We start from the raw sequence: 22,905 nt of genomic DNA, 5'->3' as shown, positions 1-22,905 counted from the left end.
GCTAACTGTTAAACAGGCATGACAAGTCTAGAATATGTAAATGGCACATCATTTTATATTTAAAATATCTGGCATAAGTGAATGTTTCTATATCTTATACCCCCTTTTTTTTCTATTTCAAAACCCCTGTTTTAGTAGGTGTGAAGTCGTCTGATCCATAAGCAAACAGAGGGGATCTTTAACCTCAGAAATAGCTGAATTTCCAAAACTTGTTTAGGCCAATTGATGATCTCCCAGACAAACTGTTACCAAATAGTCAGCTAATTACTCTGAAACATCTGACTTTAATACAGTAGGAAGGAAAGAGGCAGATTGGATTAAATTATTATACTTCATAAAATTATTACTAATGTGACATTAAATACTGTCATAAATCCAAAACAAATGTTCTTTCTTTTAACTCTAATTAAATTTGATTTCCAAATTAATATTAATTACTATATGTCAACAAAATAAATATTTTGGCCAGGGACAGACTTAGCAAAGAGATAAATGTTAAGTACTTTCAACAAGCAGATTGAAAACACCGTCAGAGTTGACAGCATCATAGGTAAAGACAGCACTAACTAACTGTCTTTACTAGCAAGTGTCTTGTCCACAACTGCTGCTGCTAACAGAAGTGATTTTTAGAATGTTTTCAGATAGCTTTAAAAGTTTAAATGATTTTTCTACATTTTCTTCTCTATCACCAAATTTGACATTTATCTCAAATTTCCAATAAGGATTATAAATTAAAGTTATTTATTTTTTTAAGATACAAATTACTTTTTTCTTCTATTTTCCCACAGACTTCTACATACAGTGGGCATTCAATAAATCGTATTTACTAGTTTATTCTTACCTGTGAATCCTTTATATTATATTTATATTGCATTGCATTATGGCTTAGGTTTATTCATTCCTCTTGAAATTACTTGGTATTATTAACATGTCTAAACATAGATAATGGAACTGAAGTTTAGAGAGGTGGCTACAATTCCAGTCATATGGATATTCAGACTTATAGTGCATGGTTTTTATTTACTTTCACACACATTAATATTTCACATACACAGAGCAGGGACTGTATTTTATAATAATAAACTACATTTGCAAGGAGCTTATCGTGTATATATATTTTTGTTTGGTTTTGTTTCTACCCAGCTGAGAATTTCCACCTGGTAAACAAGGTACAGAGGTTTAAGCTTCGGCTACAGCAGTTAGTTCCAAAAGGAGTATATGTGTTCCATTCAGAGCCAAATAGATGATGTGAGGCTATTTCCTGGGAAAAGGATTCTCACTCCTTCTCTGCATCCATTTTACCACTATCTGAGTGAAATCTGGGTGAGAACGGGACCAACCCAGAGGAAATGAGGCTGAGAGGTTAAGAAATCTGATTAAGGTGATACTTTATTTATTAACAAACCCTTGAGTAGTGCTTAAAATGGGCCAGGCACTTTTTGAAGCACTTTACAAATACTAACTCATTTATTCCTCTAAATAAACCCATGAGGTAGATACTACTCTTATTATAATCTTGACTTTATACTTGAGTAAACTGAAGCACAGAGAAATTAAGGAACTAGCTTAATGTCACAGCTAGTAAGTGAAGGAGCAGAGATTTGGACCCAAGGGACCTAGCTCCAGTATCTATGCCTTTAACTGCTATGCTTGGGCCATACTTTTAGCCCTTACATCAATGGTAATGTGATACATATTTAATAATGAGTTCTTGAAAGAAAAAAAAGAAAGGAAAGAAGGAAAGGGAAAGGCAGGAGAAAAGGGAAGGAAGGAAGGAAGAAGAAAGAAATCTCTGATTTATTGCACTTACCAATTTCCCTGGTGTAATTATTTTTGCTATGGCTGATTTCAAGCCATTGGCATGATGTTACGTGGTTTGAAAAATTCCCCCCAATTTAATAATTGGAGAGTTGGTACAAGCCAACTTTGCTACATTGCTGAAACTTACATTAAACCTCCCTTCCACAAGACTGCATTTTTGTGAACCCATAATGTTCCTTTTGGTTTAAGCCACTTTTGGTTGGGTTGCATGTCTTTTGCAATATTAGGGAGTCTTAGTTAATACAAAGAACATTTGTCCTCTCCAACACTCATGTTGAAACTTAACCCCCAATGTAGCAGTATTGAAAGGCAGGGACTTTAAGAGGTTATTGGGTCATGAAGACTCTGCCTTCAAACATGGATGAATTCATTCAAGGATTAATGGGTTATCACAGGAGTGGGATGGGTGGCTTTTTAAGGAGAGGATGAGAGACCCGAGCTAGCACACTTAGTCCACTTGCCACGTGATGCCCTATGCCACCTTGGGACTCGGCAGAGTCTCCACCAGCAAGAAGGACCTCAATAGATGTGGTCCCTGGATCTTAGACCTCCCAACCTCCAGAACTGAAAGAAAAAAAATTTGTGTTTTTTTAAAAAAACAGAAAACAAACTAAGATACCGAGTTTTATGGATAATGAGATACTTTAACATAAATTGCTTTTTGTCATATTAGACCTCCACAATAACCTCATGAGATAGGCAAAATCACTCATCAGTTTCCCCACCTCATTCATCAGAAACTGAGGCTTTAGGGGGTTATGAACTTGGTTTATGCAGTACTAGCTACATAACTTGCCAGATTCAGTGCAAAATAAAAATGTGGGGGTCCCTCGTTCAAGAGTTACTAAGACTTTTAAGATGGAGATAGCACAGTGTTAAACTAAGTGCAGGACCCTTGTAAGCATGGAGTCCTGTGCAACTGCACAGGTCACATATCCCTGAATGTAGCCCTGGGTCTATGTCACTCATTTGGTAAGTGCAGAGGTGGCATCTGAACTCAGATCTACAAGTCCTATAGCTCATAGTCCCACACTCTTTTGCACTGCTTCCCTGCAAAGTAAAGATAATTACTGATACTTCTATGTAGAATTTGTTAAATTATTAATTATAGTAATCTTTTGTATTTTTGACCAATTTCAGGTAAATACACACACATCTACATTTGATTCACTCAAAGACTTCTATGTTGTAACAGCTATATATTAGATCACAAGTATGTCCAATCTTAATTTCTTATTTATGTTATGTTTCCTTTAGGCAACCTTAGAAAGAAATCTTGCCATAAATTTATTAAGCTACTTACAGTGCACATTTTTCACTTTTCAAGCAAAGGCAGGAAAAGGAAACAATACCTCACATGTTAGATTTTTAATCATTCTACCTGATATACTCCCCTTCTCCCCTGCCACACATAACACCCAATTGCTTCATTTTTAAAAATGTAGGCAACTTTAGATATACTGGGGATTTTACAAAATAAAACATATCCACTTTTATTTCTCACTATAACATTTCAGAAATACCCCAGTTCTTCCCTCATGGAAAACATGGGCCTGAGTACAGCTGTTTAGAGTGCAATTACTATTTTTCAAATTGCCAAGCTCAGTTTGATGAGTATTACTTAGATTCTCACATTCAAATATCATTATATTCTAAGACAATATTTGGTGATATATGATAATGTAGTAATAAAATGGGGGGACTATATAAGATAACATTTAGAAGTTGCATTATGCAGTTTGATATATAACATCTGAGTTCTACTACTCAATTTTGATGACTTCAAAGAAAATAGAAAACTCCCTGCAATAAACGGCTGAATAATGATTCAAATTTAATCTCTGCAAACAGCCATCAAATAGTTTATCATGAATTATAATGTAGAAATGGGAATTCAGTATAAACATTGCTCTCAACATGTCTATTTACCTGTTGACTAACCTAGACTACTTAATTTTTGTTAATGTCTGAAACATTAGAAATTGAGAGAATATTCCAGCATGGTTCTCTAGGAATGTGGCAAAATGCTCCAAGTAAGTAGATCAATACATCAATGTGCTTTAAAGATTGTTTTTTAAAAACATTTAAAAATTATAACTTTATTAATGAGTAATAAAAATAAATGTATCACTAAAGAAGGGAATTTCTACATTGGCACCGAAATGAAGAGCATTTCAACCATACATGATTTATCTATCACTCATAGTAGTATTACCTGTTCAGAACTGTTCTGCTGTTGGTATTGGTACTGAGAAAAGGTATTACGAGAAGAAGCAATTTCATCCTTTTCAAATTGTTTCTTCACCTTGGCCAAACCACCAGGCACCGTGCACATTTCTGATTCCTCCATCATCTAAGATGATATAAGAAAAAGGAAAATTCAGCTTTACATCTGCATAGGATGGGATCCTCAAGCTGTTTTAATAGTTGACAATTACTGATGGGCAGTATATTAAAAAGATATTAACACACACAATTACTTCAGTAGGCCTTAACTGAAAACCTTAATAGAAATAGTCTCTCCATGTTGTTTTCCCCTTTATTAGCCTTTTGATATAAAGTCAGAAGAATCTTCAAAATTGAGTTAATTTTCAGATAAATTTTGATGTCTGGAGATTAGACCTATTAGAATGTATTTCCCTAATAATACACAGACTAGTAGATATTAGAATAATGGATTCAATTTTAACCCACAATAAGATTGTCATTAAAATCTCAAAATATCTATATAGGCAATATATTCTTAAAAATAATAATTAATATCATTTTAATTCACTCCAAAATTTATTTAAATTGTTAAGGATGAACAAAATAAAGAGTTTCAGAATGTCCTTCATGTAAAAATATTAGTATCAGTAATAACAGCTACTTAAGGCATAGTGCCAGGTGACTTTGTATGTATTCATATATATTCTGTCACTTAATGCTTCTCCATATTCTGTAAGATATGGAGACCTATTATCCACATTTTAAAATAAGGCAGTTGAGGTTCAGAGAAGTCAGACAGCTTTTTACATTCTCACAGCTAGGACATGAGTGTTGGTGTTGGAATTTGAATTAACATCTGCTGCCTTAATCACTGGTCTCAAAGAACAGGCAGGACAGCAGCTTCACTACTCCAGGATTGGCACACCACAGACCTCAGCTCTGAGCACTGGCAAGTCAGAATTGGGGGGCTTTAACGTTAGAAGAGTTCTAGTCTATCTTTCTCATTTTATAGATGAGAAAACTGATTTCAATCCATATTACTGGAAGCAACTTAAAAAGCACTGGAGGAGTCCCGACAGATCTTGTGCCCCCTTGGGAAGTGCAGAAGTAGCTTAGGAGCTTTGGTTTTGATTACTCAGCACACTCCCAGCAGGCAGTCAAGCCCAGATAGTATGACAGCTGTCAAGCAAATAGGACTCATGCCAGGTCTCCCTGCTCCAGGAAGCATCCAGGTCTGCTTGCTTCTCGGAAGAGACTCAGCGACATTTCAAACCAGAGCAGGTCTCCTGAGGTCTGGTCCAGTCCTCACATAACCCTGGAAGCTTTAAGACCACAAAAGTAAGTGGAGGCCTGGGAGCTGAGGTTCCTGTACCATGGACTGTGGACTCCTGGGGTCCTGGAATCTTTACTCAAATAGGCAATTTCTCAAAAAGGTTCTAAAAACATGGTAACTATCTTTGGGTTTGGATTTCTTATACTCCAGAATATTGGAGATTGAACTAATATTTAGAATTATCTGAATTACTAGCAAATACCCAAGTGGTCACTTTACCAAGTTAATAACATTTTCCCACTTCTGTAGTCTACCAGATATTTCAGAATATGCACATTGGCTCTATGGGAAGAAAAGATAAGATTGTATACTTCTATGTACCTGATATATATTCTATCAAATTCTGCAACAAAACTTAAATGTAAATCCTGATCAACTACTGTTACATGTCGAGGTCATGAGAAAGTATGGCACCCCTTTTGAAATTTAAAACAGAATAAAAAATGGGAATTAAGTCCACAATATTTTTTTTACCCCTCTGTCATTTAATTTACATAAATAACCTTCCTGGATAGATCATATATAGATAATACATAAAGTATTAAATTCTAAGAATTAAGGTAATTATTGTTAAGAAAACCTCACTGTTTCAAACAACTACAATGTCCAAATCATGTGCAAAATAGTCGTAAGCCTCAGTAATTATGCTAATGACTGGATACTCTCTTAGTAAGTGCATTTTTACAAAAATATCAGGTCCTATGCTGGACGGGTTGCCTCTTACCTACCAAATGGATTAAAAAACAGATATACCCATTCTTTTCTGTGATGATTAATTCTAGCCATCAACTTGATTAGATTAAGGAATACCTAGAAACCTGGTAAAGCTATCATTTTAGGGGTCCATGAGGGTGCTTCCAGAAGAGATTAACATGTGGGCCTGAGTGGACTGGGTGGAAAAGATCTGCCTTCAATATGGGCAGGAACCATCCAATCTGCCGAGGACCCAGAAAAAAAGAGCAAAAGGTGAATTGCTCTTTATCTGCTGGAGCTGGGATACACTCTGCTCTCTTGTCCATGGACATCAGAGCTTGAGACTCTTTAGCTTTTTGGTTCCAGGACTTACACCAATGGCACTATTGGCTTTTCTGGTTTTGAGAGCTTTGGAATTGGACCAAGCCATGCTACTGGCATCCAGTTTTCAGATGGCCTATTGTAGGACTCTTCAGTCTTTACAATTGTGTAAGCCAATTCCCCTAATAAATCCCCTCTCATATACTTATATACATATTCTACTGGTTCTGTCTCTCTGGAGAACCCTGACTAATACACTTTCCTTTAGTGTTGTGCTTTGGAATCAGACCACGTTACACGTGCAAAAATGCATACGATTGATTATTTTTAATGGAAGTACTGACTACCCCTGTTACTGCTATTACATTGGGGCAGCTGCTCACCTACTTCAGTGAAACAAATCCCTAGTATGTGGTTTAGTGGTGATGATAAGGTTTCCATGTTCAGCTCTGCTTGTAGATGAAGGTGTACACACATGAGCTGGCAGGACTTGCTCAAGAAGCTGTCTGTGGCTTATGCTGGAGGCATGCTTCCTTGCTTAGATGGACATCACTCGTGACTTTGCCTGGTTTAGCGCCATGTTCTAAATAACCTGCTAATCCATGTTATTACAAATGACCACATAACTGAGATTGCTTTGCACTGAACCTTTTTATGTTTGTTATTATTCTGTTTCTTATCCTTTGGCTTGGAAATAAAATTTGGAACCTAATGGGTATGCCGATAATAAGAAGTGAATTTAAATACCTAACACTTAAACCTAAGTAAATATATTACACAGTCATTAATTTCCTTTACAAAGAACTGTCTTTTGGTTATAAGGCATAATAAAAATAACATAATTTTGGGAGTTGAAGAATGTTTCTAATCCCAGTACTGACAAAATCTTAGGCTAGAATTCCCGAACCTCAGTTTTCTTTCTTATAAACTAGACATAGTAATATGATTCTCACAGATTTATTGTGAGTGTTAAAAAGATAAAGAAAATAAAATTGCACAGTGCAGAATTTGGCATTTTAGTATCTGTTGCTCAACAAACATTCCTTTCCCGTTGTCTTCAAGGGGGCTTCTGGGCGTGACATTCATTTAAGCCCAACCAAATTCCATGTGACTGAATTCAAGACAAATAGAAGCTGATCATTGTTAGCTATCTAAATATGACTGAAATATAGTGGATTCAGTTTGGGTCCACCTCCCTGACTTCCAGATTTTGCACTTATAGTATTTGGGCTAATTGTATAGATCAAGATTTAGTCACGGTTTCCATGATATTTGGAAAGAAGCATTTGATGCAACTTACCAAACAAGGCGAATTATTTTTCTTTGCTCTAGATATTTACCTAGATTCTGCTGAGATAATACGTGTCCTTTTTTTTTTCCCCCACAATATTTGCTTAAGACCAAACCAAACAGTAGGGTATTTTGGGGGCCAAAATACTTTTTTGTATGAGAGGAAGAAGTTGAATCCAATTAAAAGAGTACTGGAGTCAAGAGACTAGTAATGTAGCTTGGCTTCCTCACTACCTAATTGTATAGTTTCCTATAATTCACTTTCCTCAGTTTTCTTACTGGTAAAATGGGCAGGAAAGATAAGGATTATTTAAATTCCTTATATGTATACTATTTTCAGATTAGCATTAAAATTTTTTATTTTTGTCTTAAATAATGAGATACTTTAGTTTCCCTGTGTGCCCAATTTAAACATTCTCTTTCTAGCACATTATAAATACAAATCATGCTCTGATACCAATTTGTTTTCTGGTATATTCTGCTAGTTCTTGGAAAGATAGAAGTCTTCCTAAATAAATGATTGTTGCTAAATAACCAGTCTTTAACTAGGAATTTTCAAAATCAGTTGTTCCCCAAGAATCATTTCTCCAATTTAGAACACTCACTTGTAGTAAAGTTCATTAAGGATCCAGCAGGGGGTGCTAGCTAAGAAGACTGGCAGGAGGCACTGCAGTGCTACTATTTGTTTTGGAAGTGATCTAGGTACTTCTGTCACTTCTGTGCATTCATTCTAAATTTATGCTGTGTCTAGAATGTATTTTAATGACTATGTAAAAACTTAAATGTTATCTAGAATTACAATATTCCTAAGAGTTTGGCACAGTAAGCCTTGTCTCTAAATACTTTATATGTTAAGAGTAGCTATTTTAAAATACCACTCTTTTTGGCTAATCTCTCTCTCTCTCAAACAACTTGGCTAATTTGGAGATTATAATTATAACAGAATATTCTTATATTTCATTAAGCTGAAGGCCACATAATATGGAACCCCATAAATTCTTTTGATCATGACTTTATTATGCATTGGCTCTAAAAATTGGTGGTCTTACTGAATCCTGCAGTTTCCTATAATCATAATTGGTTTAGCAGAATGCCTACATGGCTAATCTCTCTCATTTCTATGTTGATTAAGCCTCTCCTAATGGATTTAGTGCATACAGAGAAATGAGAAAAGCAAAAGAAATTATACTGCCAGTGAATTTAAATGAACCGTATATGAGACCAAGGAGGGCAGCATGCAAACCTACATTATTAAAATTTGAAATTAATTCGAACCTTCGTGAGGAGAATAGCTATGGGTTAAACGATGACGATAACAGTAATAACACTTTCATACCGTGCCTTATGGCTTACACATAAATTATCTCTTTGATTCCTCACCGAGACCCTATGTGGTAAATGATCATTCCCATTTTTCAGTTAGGGAAACTGAAGCTCAGAGACGGGTTAAGACAGTAGTTCAAGTTCACGCAGTTAATGAGTATCGCGGCTGAAACCTAAATTCAGATCGTCTGAATTTGATTGACGCTATTTTGGTGCTCTTTGTACTTTATCCCACTGCTCAGTAGTATTCTTGTGTTCCAAATGTAAGGAGAGACTTGGATAGACAGCAAGCACATTGCCTAATGCAAAGCCATTAGAAGCAGCTTACATTAGCAGAGAAGCTGCGGCAGTCACCCCTGGAAACAGCTTCCTGGTACTTCGCCATCCGCTCCTTCAGGGACACCACCTCCTGGAGGTCTGACACTCCCTTGCTCCCAGCAGCACTGTCTTCTGCAAATTCACTCGCAGGCCTATGAGGGCCAACAGTCACTGAAAACACATGTTACATGCTCAGATATGTGTCAGGCTTTGACAAAAAAACAGCATCACCTTATAAACAGTGAAGACATTTAAAATATTTGGTTTCTTCAAATAGACCAGAACATTTCACAATATTTTCAATGTTTCATGGTCACCCTCTTTTCTTCAAGCTTTCAAGCAAAGTTACAAAATGCCTGTATAGGAGCATATGCTTTTATAAATGTAAAACAAATATTGTCCCCCCTTCCTACTCCTTCAATTATTCTGACGCAAAATAGATATTTATTACTATAATGTTAATAATTGACATTCCTCAAGCACTGACTATGTATTAAATTTATGCTAAATGCTATATGAGTGTTATCTCATTTACTTCTCTAACAACCTTTGAGGCAGGTGTTATTATTTTCTAAAATTTATATGTGAAAAAACAGAGATTCATAGCCGTTAAAAAACTTTCCCAGGATCACACAATTAATAAGTGGCAGATTTGAATACAGTTTGACTAAATCTTTAGCAAGTTTAAAAATTGCTCTCCTCTCCTCACCCCTAACCCTCAAGGAGATAAATCTAGGCAAAATTTGCAAAAATGATGGGAATTACAGACTGTGTTTTTTTTTTCTTTTATTCATAGCGGTATGTGGTACATAAGAAAGAAATAATAGTATCATTAGAAACAGTTTTGTCAGTCACCCATTTTAGAGAATCTAATATTTTCCCATTTAAGCTATCTACCTGACAAAAATGCAGGGTAGTAGGAATTACATATCTGGAAACAGAGCAAAACACTGATTGCATGATCGCAGGTTAACAGTTGTCAGAAACAGAAGGATCTTCGAGAAGAAAACATAAGCCTAAATATTTCCTTATGTGAAAGGAATGTAAGGACCCTCCATGGTTATGTGATTCTCCATGGTTATTGAGGTTGTATATGCCAGAGGTGGTCTCAAAAGTAGTTTTTCTTATTTCTCTTATTTAATCTAGTGCCCTTTGCTATGTTATTACTCTGCTTTTTGGTTTACTGTTCACTCTTAGGTAGTATTGATTCCAAAATCATTTCCAGGGCTCTTGCTGGGACCAAACAGTGCATGATATATGTGTGTGTGTTTATATGTAAATTTATCAGTCATTCATGTACCCCATTCCTTCCTTTTCATTCTTTGGGCTGGTAGTTTCTGGGACTTGCAGGGTAGAGCTCTTCGGTGTACTTTATTATTTGGTTTGGTTTGATTTAATACTGTGAACCAAGGTCCAAAGAACCCCAGGCAACAGATAGCCAAGCTGTTCCCCCTCTTTCCTGTTCCCCCTCTTTCTCCTGCCTCAGCTCTCAGCCCCCACACTGAACCACCTTATTGAACCGTTTACTTCTTCTACTAGTGCCATCAAGGTTTATGTACACACCAGCAGTTGAGAATACAACTTCTGGGGTCCAGAGAAAAATAAAATCATTTGCCTTTTGACTTCCTCCCTGAGCATTTGGTTTTCCAAAGAGACATTTTATTCAAATAAACATTTTCATATATTTTAATAATATTGTAAAAAATATTTTATGTAACATGCCCAGTCTATTATAATGCAGTGCCTCTATCAGCTCTGATAACACCTGATGTGTATTTGTAGGGTTGACAAGAGAGCCCCTTCCTTATGGATGGGTTGGGAAGAAGAGAGGAATAGGAGATACTTGACCTCCTAATGCCCTATTTCAAAAGACTTGGGTGCAATTGAGGTTGGAGAGCAATACACAATGAGTTTAGGGTATCTTTTAAAGAGAATGAGATTAAGAAAAACGAATAAAAATGCTTATTGTTACACAATAACTGTGGAAAAATAGGGAACGATGAAACTGTTAAGTATGCAAATCAGACAAAGTAAGAACCAGCTAAAAGACTGAAGGGCTGTGCAAAAAAGAGGAAGGAAAAATAACATTTCCAGATTGCTATTTCTGTTAGAATGCATTATAAATATTAATATCACAAGATCATTTTGTTAGAAGTTTCTCGTTCCTGAGGTTTAGAGGTAATTCATTGTGCAGAGGAGTAAACAAACATCTCAAGAAGTGTAGTGCGTTCTCCCAGATCTCCAGAGTTAATGGCATAGCTGGGTTTAGAATCCCTCGCACCCTAAATATAGAAAGCTCCCATTTATTCTTTTGTAAGAAAATAATTTCCAGTCTATTCAAAATATTAATTCTTTGTGTAATAAAATAAATACCATAAAGCAGAAATGGCATATAGAGAAGCACTTTGAAAGAAAATAAAGCACTAAAAAATACAATCTGTTATCATAACAACTTTTGGATATGCAGGAGAAGAATGTCTTTTATAAGGGTTCTGAAGTTCTTAGGGAAAAGATTTGCATTGTAATTTTTGTAATATAAAAAGCTATATACTACATGTAGATCCAACTTAAGTCCATTACTACTTTCTTTAATTGGTAGCGATTGTATGACTAGAGATTTATTTTCTCAAGCCCCAGACATAGATTTTTCTTCTACAGTTTTTAAATATAAACTAACTAAAATCAATTAACGAATAAAATTTGCCAAGGTTAAAGAAATTCATTATGCCTTCCTGAATTTTACTTTCTATGGAGAGTTCCTGTTTAAAGCATTTTTAAAAAGCACAGTGGTATAATATTTACAAGGCAGAATATTCTTCCCTTCTTGACCAATTATTCACATGTCTGCAGTCAGTCACCAGAGGGATTGTGTAGACCCCCTTCTTTCCTTGGAGGTGATAAAATAAGAGCTTTAAGAAGTCAGAGACAGACAACAATGAGGAATAATTAATGTAATTAATATATCCTGGAATTTTCTCCTAATTTCACAATTTCTATTATCAGAGAAAGAATTCTTACAAATATGCACAGATTAATATCAAGAGATATTTCACAAGCATCATTGATACATTTGTTATGAACTATCCTGAATCAGCTGTTCAGGAAATTTCAAATTTGGAATTCAGTGGTTTTTAAAAATGCTATTTTTCTTAACAACATTAAAAAGTGACAAACCTCTCCTCATTTCCCATTAGACAATTATCTAAAAATCTGAAATAAGTTATAAATACGATCTTCAGACCTTTATGGAGTAACAAAATTAGGAAATAAAGGTCAATGGCTTGATACATAGAGATAGGGTAGCTAGGGTCAGTGTGTTGTTCAAAAATTGTCAGAGCCTGAAAAATGTTTATGCAGAAGATACCTAATGGGGTAGGGTTCACAAGGCCAAGTGCTTTGTCACTATCTTTTTGCTAAAGCCAGATTTCATCTCAACACATTTTCTAAATGCAAATAGTTCTTATTAGCTTCAAAATATGGGAGGCACATTCCCACACTACAGTTGTGGATAAAGTATTATGAAAAGGAAGACTGTGTAACAGCACAATTGATGCTACTAGATGAAAGCTACATATTAAATACTAAGTGCTTTAAAACTGACCTACTCAAATACTGTTTAAATTTGTGTATCACTTCATTTCCTGTCCCTTTTGCCTGACCAATATGGACTATAGAAAAATCTATAGAACGAAGTGGAAAATACTTTAAATTCTTATTTCATTAAGAGACATGAAGAGTTTCTGCGATGAAGAAACAAACTTCAGACGTCCTTAGGTATTTTTTTTACAACACCAAACACTAAAAGGGAACTGGTTACTAAAATTTTGGTTTTGTGAAGCAGAGTTGAATCCAAGTTGATAACCATGTGAGAAGCCAACAAAATGTTAAACACAGGCCATATGTGAGAGCACTTCAAAATGTTCATGGAAAAATTTGTACTGTCTTTTAATTCTATTTTTCCATTAACTTTTTGAAGCACCCTTGTAATAACAAGATATCCAAAAAGAAAACAAAGAAAACGAAGGTCCTTAAAATATAATACCTAAGCAAGAAGGCAGACATAAAAACAAATGTATTAGTTATAAAAATAATCATAGGTCAAACTCCACATTGAAAGACAAAGGCAAATAAATCCAATCATATGCCATGCACAAGAAATAAACCTAAAACAAAACACAGAATTAATATATATATTAATTATATATATATATGTTTTCCATACATATATATATACATATATATTAATTATATATATATGTGTATGGAAAAGAATTACGATGCAAATATAGATGAGGAAAAGTCATCATAAAATATCATAAAATATAGCAAAATATCTCTGAAAACAAACTATATTAAATGAGATGGAGGGACATTCTGTAAATAAAAGATACCACCCACTATGAAGCTGTAATAATTTTAGACCACTACATGCTGATTAGCACAGTACAGAAACATAAAAAGACCATCAGTAAAAAGAAAAAGGAGAATGTTACAGGAACATAATAGCTATGGGTGGCTCTACCATATTTCTCTCCATCTTTGCCAGTTACAATTCCCAAAATAAATCATTTGAATTAAATAATTAATGAGGTTTATTTTAAATATGTTTTAATATTTTAATAGGTTTAATTTAATATATTTAATATATAATTTAATATTAAATAAATATTGATTGCATACAAAAAGCATAAAACACACTCACTATCCTACAGAGCTTTTGTACCAGGTGAGTTGAGAGTCTATAGGGAGGACATAATCCACCTGAGTATGTGAAGCAGGTGTCAGGAAAGGCATCCTGAAAAGTGAAAAACATCTGCACTGAATCAGGAAGAGGTTGGCTATGTAAATATGTTTAAGATAAAGATGAAGAAAGGGGATAAAATTGCAGCATTACCAACAAATCGTGCTGGGAAAATTGGGTAATAATTTTGAGGAAAACATTCAGAGATTCTCAGCTCACAGCATATTGCAAATGGAGTACCAGATGGGCTAAAGAGTTAAATATTTTTTTAAATGATGAAAATCTTTCAAGAAATATAAGTAGTTTATAAAATGATTTTGGTTGTGTTTTCTAAGCATAAAAAGTTCAAAGTGAAAAAATTTTTAAGGAAAATTGATAAGGGACAAGGAAAACTGGAAGGGGACAATCATAATAAATAGGCTTAAGTGTTAATTTTCAATTTAAAAAAGCTGCTATTATTGAAATACAAATAAAGAACTTGAAAGAATGATTCACAAGTAAAAACATAATAGCAGATATGTATAAAGTGCTTCCTATGTGTCAGACATTAATCCACAATGATCTCAATCACACTATGAGGTAGAGACTATTTTTGATTTTTATCTCCATTTTACAGATAAGGAAACAGAGATGGAGAAGATTATAAAACTTGCTCCAGGTCAGGTGGCTGGTGAATTTCAGAGCCGGGAAGGGAAGCTAGGCAGCCTCGCTCTGGGTTCCTTGACTTAACCACGTTTCTATGCTACTTCTCAAGAACTTCAGGTATTCAAAGAACAAAGAAAATCACCTTACCTAGTAAGCAAACAAAGAAAAAAAATCAAACAACAAAGAGATGCCCTTTTCTGTTGTGAACTCATTCATATTGCATATGATAAGAATATGAAAAATCCTTCTAGGTGGCTAATCCAGCGCATAATTATGACTCAAAAGAAATTTTAAGGTTTATTTGTAATATAAACTGTTTAGCAGAAAAACTAGAATTTAATTATTTTTCTCTGAAATTTGCTAAAATAGACTCCAGAAGCCTTTATTTAGTCCCAAGAACCAGGCAGAATATGCTCATGAGTCATGTGGAAGCCTGCAAAGCTGGAGCAATCACAGATACAGTCTTCAAGAAGGCAAGCACACTTTCGGTGGCATATCAACAACCATGCTGTTTTATTCTGGATGCATTATTAAGACGTCAGCTATTCAGTACCCAGACAATTGATTTAGAACTAAATTGGGAGAAATGATGGACTAAATTTTATCAAACCTAGATATCTGATGTATAACCCAGTTCGGTTTCGTGTGCAGGATATCATACCAATGCACATATCATAGGCTCAGAGCATTTAACACAAATAAGTTTTTATATAATTCTTCATATTTGCATATCCCCCAGCTAATAATAAAATTTATCTCTTTAAGCATCTAGAATACTGCCGCCAAGTCAAATTTGAAATCAATTTGAGTCTTATATATTCTTATTTCTCATTTGAATATCATAAAACTGAGAGATAGATGGAAAATAAAATGCAAGCACAAGTGCACCTCCCAGTCCTGCGTTAATTCACAGTTCTTAAAAAACATGCACAGGAAGGGCAAAAGACTACAAGTGACATGTATGCTGTGACAGCACAAAAGCTATACTGTGGTGTCCTTCCAGCATATGAACACACGGAATCAGACTCCATTTCTTAAACTATGGTTTAAGAAATGATCCTATGATCATTTGCCCCAAAGGATCCTATTTCCCCAAAATGCAATGTGTTAATGCATGTACATTTGTCACCTTCCCCAAAATCCATCCATTCATCTGATTTCCATGGTTCGTACATTAACAAAAGCAGCTCTCTCACAGTAATAAAAAGGATTAGCTCTTACTTCCTTACCAACTCTTCCCTAACCAGTATTCTCCTAGTTCACCAAAAACCAAAGAGATGTTTTCAATCCAATTGCCTCTTACAGGGAGAAGAAAAGATTCCGCATTTTGGTAGACAGAATGTTGGTTCCTCAGATATGTTCACATCCTAATCCCCAGAATCCGTGAATATGTTAACTCTCATGGCAAAAGGGATTTTGCAGATGTGATGAAGTTAAGGATCTTGCGATGGGGAGATTATCCTGGATTATCCAGGTGGATTCAATGTAATCACCAGGGTCCTCATGAGTGAAAGAGGAAGAAAGGAAAGTTAGAGTTAGAAAGGAGATGTGATGACAGAAGCAGAAAAGAGGAGATAGAGGAAGAGGAGAGAGGGAGGGAGGGAGGGAGGGGGAGAGAGAGAGAGAGAGAGATTTGTAGATGCTTCACTGCCGGATTTGAGGGTGGAAGTAAGATCATGAATCAAGGAATACAGGCACCTTTTGGAAGCTAAAAAGGCAAGGAAACATTCTTCCTTCTGGAGGGAGCTTGGCCCAGTGAACACTTTAATTCTGGCCCAGTTAGACCCATTTTGGACTTTGGACTTTCAGAACTATAACATAATAAGTTTGTGCTCTTCTAATCTACTATGTTTGTGTTGATTTGTTACAGCCACTACAGGAAATTAATATAAGCATTTACTGTATACACATACATATGTATATATTTGTTCAAGTCAGAAACCACTACACAGTAGATTCTTTTAAAGACATATTTTAGTTCCAGCTCTCCCAAATTGCACAGATGTACATTCACAAACAACTCTGTGATGGACATATCTTTGAAGTTACTCTTCATGCCCCAAAGAAGAAATGTCTGTCTGCTTAAAAATAAGACTCAGCTTAAAGGTCCATTTAGATTCTAATCTCTCTGAGTAATAAAACTGCTATTTCCAATTGTAGTCATTTCTTATTCTAGAGACTTATCTGTTTTCTGTAGCTCCTATCACCTCAAAGGAAGTACTTTTTGTACTACCGCAGTTTTGAATGAATGGAATTTAATCAGAAATTAGATAATCATTAGTATAAAAATATTTCTAATCTGGGCATATTTGCAAATGTAATCATACGGCTATTAAACATTTTTTAATTAATTGCTTAGCTTAATTAGAGCATTGGCCAGTTAAAAAAATCAATAATTGAATGAAATAACTTAAATTTTACTGAAATGGTCAAGTAAATTAGAACTATTAAATGCCTGTAGATAATGCATACTTTTACAGCAATAAGTCCTTTGTTGGTTCTTTCACTAGCACAATCAGACTTATATTACGTTATAATAATAACTATCATTCAAGGAGTATCTTTTGTGTGTTAATCATTTTACGTGTATTATCGCATTAATTCTTGTAATAACCATATCTGATAGATGGATTATTCCCATATTAGTGATGAGGAAGTAATGCTCAAAAGATGAAATCAAAGGCTGGCTGGTTAGCTCAGTTGGTTAGAGCATGGTGTTATAAAAGCAAGATCCAAAGCTCAATGGTTCAGATCCCTATTCCAGCCAGCTGCCAAAAAACAAATAAATAAAAGATGAAATCATAGTAAATGGCTGAGACTGGAATTGAATTCTGGTATTTCTGCATACAAGGTGATTCAACTTTACACAGTCTCTTATATAAATATACTTTCATTAAGATATAATATTTTAATTTCAAAATAAGATTTTAATTAAGGGTATGAATCTTCTTTTCTGCTTCCCAAATATCTGCATGTTAATCTTTTCTAGACATTGATTTTAGTATAATCTGGAGATAAATCAATGAGAAACCAATAAGCTGAATTGGTAAGGCTCTAAGTGGCTCCTTTTTCATTCTTATAACCTTGTGTTTTGAATTAGACATTAAAGCAAATTCTTCAGCTATCTCACTTTGGTCACAATAGAGATCAAACTTGAGAAGGGGTTAAGTGTAGATCCAAGTGGACAGGGAAAAGAATGAACTTTACTATAAAGGCACAAAAAATGCAGAGCAGGGGCCACTGCTCTCATTTTCCAGTCACCTATTCTGCCCTGGGCATGGGAGGTGGTGTCATGCTTCTATTTAAGCATCCCTTGGTTAAATCTGCTTCTCAGGTATATAATGAGGGGTTTTGGTACACTCTCCTCTTAGGCCTTTACTTATGCATTCAATAAACCTCTACTTCCCATCCACTGTTGGCCAGCCACAGTGTTCATGGCTGGGGACAAATTAAGCACTATTATATTCAGTCATGCTTCACTTGAAAGGAGAAGAAAAGAAAAACACCAGAGAGATCCTCAAGAAATACAGTATCCTAAAATAGTGTTGAGCTGATCTTATCTCTAAAACAGAAATATGACAGGTTGAATTAATAAATGTGTAATAAAACACATTCCCGGATGGCTGGCCCTACTAAGGAAGCTGGCTTGTCTGAAGACACCCAAAATAGGGAGCTTTTTATGGGGGTATCTTGAGGAACTTGGAGGCACACACTTCACGTCCTCAACCCCTCAGAACCACATTTATTTGTAGAGAGATGAAAAGAGATTAAAATGGACAAAGCCCAATTGGAGTTGAAGGAGTTGAAATGTCTCTTACATGTATCACCATAGTGGATCGTTTTCTCTTCAGGTTTTGCCCACTTAACCCAGGCAGTGTGTAGCTGCTTTGCTGTGCTCCCTCAATATGTTAACATCATAATTCTACTTATGTTACTTATCACTCTTTAGTGTATCTGTGAGTCCCACTGTCCTCCCCACTTCTCTCTCCTTTCACCAGCACACAAATTCTTCCAGGACAGGTTTGTACTCCTGTTTCCTGCCAGCCTGTGTTTTGGGCACTTTTAGCTTGAGGAAGAAGACCTGCAGGGGGACTAACCACCAGCTGTGCACCCAGAAAGCCAGATTTCTAGTCTATCTCTGACATTTACTATTTGACCTTAAGCATGTTGCTTAACCTCTCTAAGCCTGCTTTTTCTTACCTATATAATGGGAATGATGATAGAACATACATGAATGGTTACCTGTGAAGACTGAATGAGATCTTATAAAAGCAAAGAATTTTACATAGTATTTTGCACTTAGTAAATACTTAATATATGCTTACTAGCTTCCAACCATCTTAGGTGTTATTATATACCCTGGGTATTATTGTCCAAATAAGAATTCGTAGACGGGGAGTCTGAGAATAAGAAAGTTATGACATTTTTGTAAATCTCAAAACCAGTAAGTAGCAAGGATAAAACTTGACTCTGGTTCATCTGAATTTGAAGCCTTGTCTAAGGACACTGCATTACTATTTATAAGAGAAGTATCCACCGTGGTGCCTGAAACAAGAACACAAGACATCATGAAAGAATGAATAATTACAAGATGGAATTAAGGAGACGAAAGTGGTGTAGTCCTACTAATATGGCCACAGTGATAGAGAAAAGAATGTAAGGGAAAAAGTTACTAACTCAATGTATATGATATTCACAGTGTTGGTTTATCTGTGTTTTTGGCACGAGGCAATGAACCATCAATTTTTCACCTGCAGGCCATATGGGAGTTCTCTGAATGTAAAGTTCATAAAAATCACCCTAATGTATCTCACTTTAGGGACAGACCTGCTCCCTCTGCCCCCAATGCTTCCTCACAGTTTTTCCTGCTCTATGTATTTTAGGTAAAATCATGAAACCATCACTCAAAGTTATTCACTTTTTCCTTTCTCTATGCGCTTTCGAGCAGAGGGGTTGGCACAGTGAACCCTGGCGTGGACTCGCCCAGGTGATGGTGACAGGGTCATTCCCAAGTCCCTGCTGCCCTGTGGCTACCTACCAAAGGTGAAGAGAAGGAACCTGTATCCCTTATTTCTAATTTGTCCCACTGTTGCTCTACTGAGTACCCATGCATTGCAAACACTGTGAGGGAAAAACCTTAAATAGAGGCATTGTTATATTTGGTTAGTGTGAATATGAGTATTCTTTCTATTTGAGTACTCCTTGTATCTGAATGGATTTCTTTCCCATTCTTTCTGAAGTCTCTGTTCTAGAATATTCCAAAATTCCATATCATTCTGCATTACTCCACCTCTTACTGAGCTGCTAACTCTTCGACACAACTGCTTTTTCTTACCCTTTATTTCTTAATGTACTCCTTTTTTATTCCCACTGCTTCATTTTTGCTTTTCCTTTTGCCAGACTTCCCTGTGATTCTCAGCTCTCCAAATCCCCCTTTAGGTGTGGCTCAGTTAGTAGGGGTAGTGCTCCTGTTTTATGTTCTTTCTGTTCCTCTAGCCTGGGACTTGAGAAATTGCAAGCAAAGGTGCTCACCCCTTCCCCATGTGAAGCCAGTCGTCAAGTTCAGCCTGTGATTAGCAGCAAATGTACACGTCTCTGAAAGATTGGTTAAAATATCCATTAGCACCCCGAAATCTGTCAGGGCCTCCAGAATACACAGAAAAATGAAAGTGAGTTCACCGTTGGGTTGAAGCAGTTCATCGGTAGGCAGAGATGACCCATGCATACTGAAATTTGTCTTTCCTGAAATAATGGACTTTTGTCTTTCACAGGCTTTGTTAAATTCTGTATGAAGATAGGTTGTGTGTACTAAACTATTTGTTTAGTTCCAAATATACTGTTGGTTTTCAACAGATCAAAAATAAGCAACAGTACTGTAATAAAGATGACATTAAAATTAATTCCCTTTAATAATTTGCAGCTTCAAAAAACATCTTGCTAGCATGCCCATCTTTAAGTGGTCTGAGTATAAGCAGAGGTAGGAAAGTTAATTATTTACTGAATATTACCTCAAATAATTGCTGTGCTAAAAGCACTCTGGAGCAGCCAGAATCTGGATCTGTTTCTGAGAATTAGCCAGTTCTTCACTCCTTTCCCAACTTTCACCTCTCAGTTAAGGTAAACATCTGAAATTTATTCTTACAAAGAATATTAAAAGAAAACCTAACTCATTAAATTCTAACTCTCACCAACTTAGACATAGACATTGTGGCAGCTTTTCTCTTACTAATCACACTTTTCCTTGGAATAATAAAATGTATTTAATTCAATCCAACTTTTGTCTCAGAGAAATCCAGTCCCTGAACTTACACGATTCTTTTCAATGATCTTAAGTCAGTCTTTGTTTAAAATGCTTTCTCTGCCTAAGTCCACAAACAGCAGCATACTTTGATATTTTTCTTCTTTTGAACTTAATGACTGGTAGACTTGATCAAAGAAGAGAAAAACCCACTAATTCCACATTCTTTCTTTACTGAACATAATTTGGAAAAGCTAAGCAATCAAGGAGAAAAGTGGAAATGCTTAAATAATGCAGCACTGCTCGGTGAATAACCTATTCTTCTGGAAGAAAAATCACTCTTTCAGAGCAGTGATGTACTTCATAAAATTCTACCTAGAGCCTTGAACACATTCAAAACAATGTGGCATTTAATTATTTAATCTTGGGTGGAAAGAGAAAACTGCTAATGTTAAGCAGAAATGTTAAGAACCCATGTGGTATACCATGTTTCTTACCAAACCTATAGGTTCTTCTAATGTGCTCTAAAGTAAAAGGTAATTGGCATCTTGTTCAAATGTTTGTACTGTCACAACTGCTTTCTGATTAATCTGCTCCAAATTGAGGGGGACACAGTAATGTTGTATACATTTTAAACAAGTTTTTAAAAATTTAGAAGAAGATGTTTACAAATTAAACCCATAATAATTTTAATGTATCAAAACATTGAATCAATTAGATGCTGGGTTATTGTACCGTCACCATTAACATGACCTAAATACCCTTTGTGTACAAATGCAGCATGAAATTTCAAGAGAAAGAGATGATGTCAGATTCCTAATGATATGCTGGTACTTACTTGGAATAGTCCAGAGTGGAAGTAACTTAATAGCCTTTGCTGCTTAAGGTACACATGGAGTGCATAGTTAGTCAGTCTCATCATCCCTTAATTTATGTATGTTATTTATCTTTAAAAATTTGGCATTTGCATTTGTTTCTTTTTCCTCAGATTCAAAACCAAATCCTATAAGTGCACTGTAAATGGAGGCACTCAATTTATGCTGCTTATTTTGCTCCTAGTTTTAAAGGGCAAAGTATAAAAATCAGTCTTTAAATGTTATCCAGATTGAAACCTGCTCTATTCCATGCACATTAAAACAGTAACATCTATAAACAACAAAGAATTTAATTAACACTTACAAACTAAATTTTCCTAGACCATTGGTATTTATCCTCAAGTGTAGTAACAGGTGAGGGAGGGAAGTTGGGGGTGGGATGTGCAAATGTAAATAGTAATTAAAAAATTATTATATATTGGGTTTCTTTGTAAAATTTCATGTGAAGCTAGGCTTTCACAGTTTTAAAAGAGTTGAATTACTTTTCTAAACTTTACTCCTTTTAGGCACCAAAAACCTTGGACAGATGGACAGGTCACTTCAAGTTAGTGTGATCTTCCACTACACTAGGACAACTTGCCTAAAGGAGAACTCAGACTGTGAAGTGAAGCATCTCCTTGTTTGTTTTAAAGGTTATTTTAAAAATTCCAGACACTTAACTACAATACCACTCATCAGCAGCTTAGCATCAGTTTCCATCTCTAAATCCTCTAGTAGCCTGCATGACTGTATCTACAATGATTTCAGTCATAGGACCGCCTAGATCCATCAGTTTACAAAATGGTAATACACATTGTTAATATAGAAGACTGGCCATCACACAGTGGCCAGAAGTGCTCCTTGAAGGCCCTTGTGCCAGGGTAGGAAAAATACAAGCATTTTTAAGAATGTTATGTTTGTCTTTTCCCTAACAGTGAGTGGCAGAGAGTTCTCTAACATTTTTGCAGAACCGGTTATTAAATTTTTATTATTACCTGGAATTAAAATCTGCTGATTGCCCTTGGCAAACTGATGGCTGAGATTAAAACATGACGGTTGAGATTAAAACAGCCAGCTTCACAAATATTTAACATTTAACATGATTACTTATACAAAGTGG

At 35.5% G+C, this 22,905-nt stretch overlaps 1 protein-coding gene across 3 annotated transcripts in view; it reads right to left on the bottom strand.

Moving 5' to 3' along the window:
- The window catches only part of XIRP2 (xin actin binding repeat containing 2), a 78,040-nt gene that overhangs the window by 44,767 nt on the left and 10,368 nt on the right, over nt 1–22,905 (bottom strand). For all 3 annotated transcript variants that reach the window (XM_063088951.1, XM_063088942.1, XM_063088934.1), the window contains 2 exons: nt 9,318–9,478; nt 4,037–4,174 (listed from right to left, as the gene is read on the bottom strand). In XM_063088951.1, coding sequence (XP_062945021.1) covers nt 4,037–4,174; nt 9,318–9,374 — 195 coding nt within the window. In that variant the 5' untranslated portion in view covers nt 9,375–9,478. The remainder of the gene's footprint in view (nt 1–4,036; nt 4,175–9,317; nt 9,479–22,905) is intronic.

This window comes from Cynocephalus volans, chromosome 1, assembly GCF_027409185.1.
Source record: "Cynocephalus volans isolate mCynVol1 chromosome 1, mCynVol1.pri, whole genome shotgun sequence".
NCBI classification, from domain to species: domain Eukaryota; kingdom Metazoa; phylum Chordata; class Mammalia; order Dermoptera; family Cynocephalidae; genus Cynocephalus; species Cynocephalus volans.
Note: the sequence above shows the minus strand (reverse complement) of the source record. Positions and strands in the feature narration are given on the sequence as shown.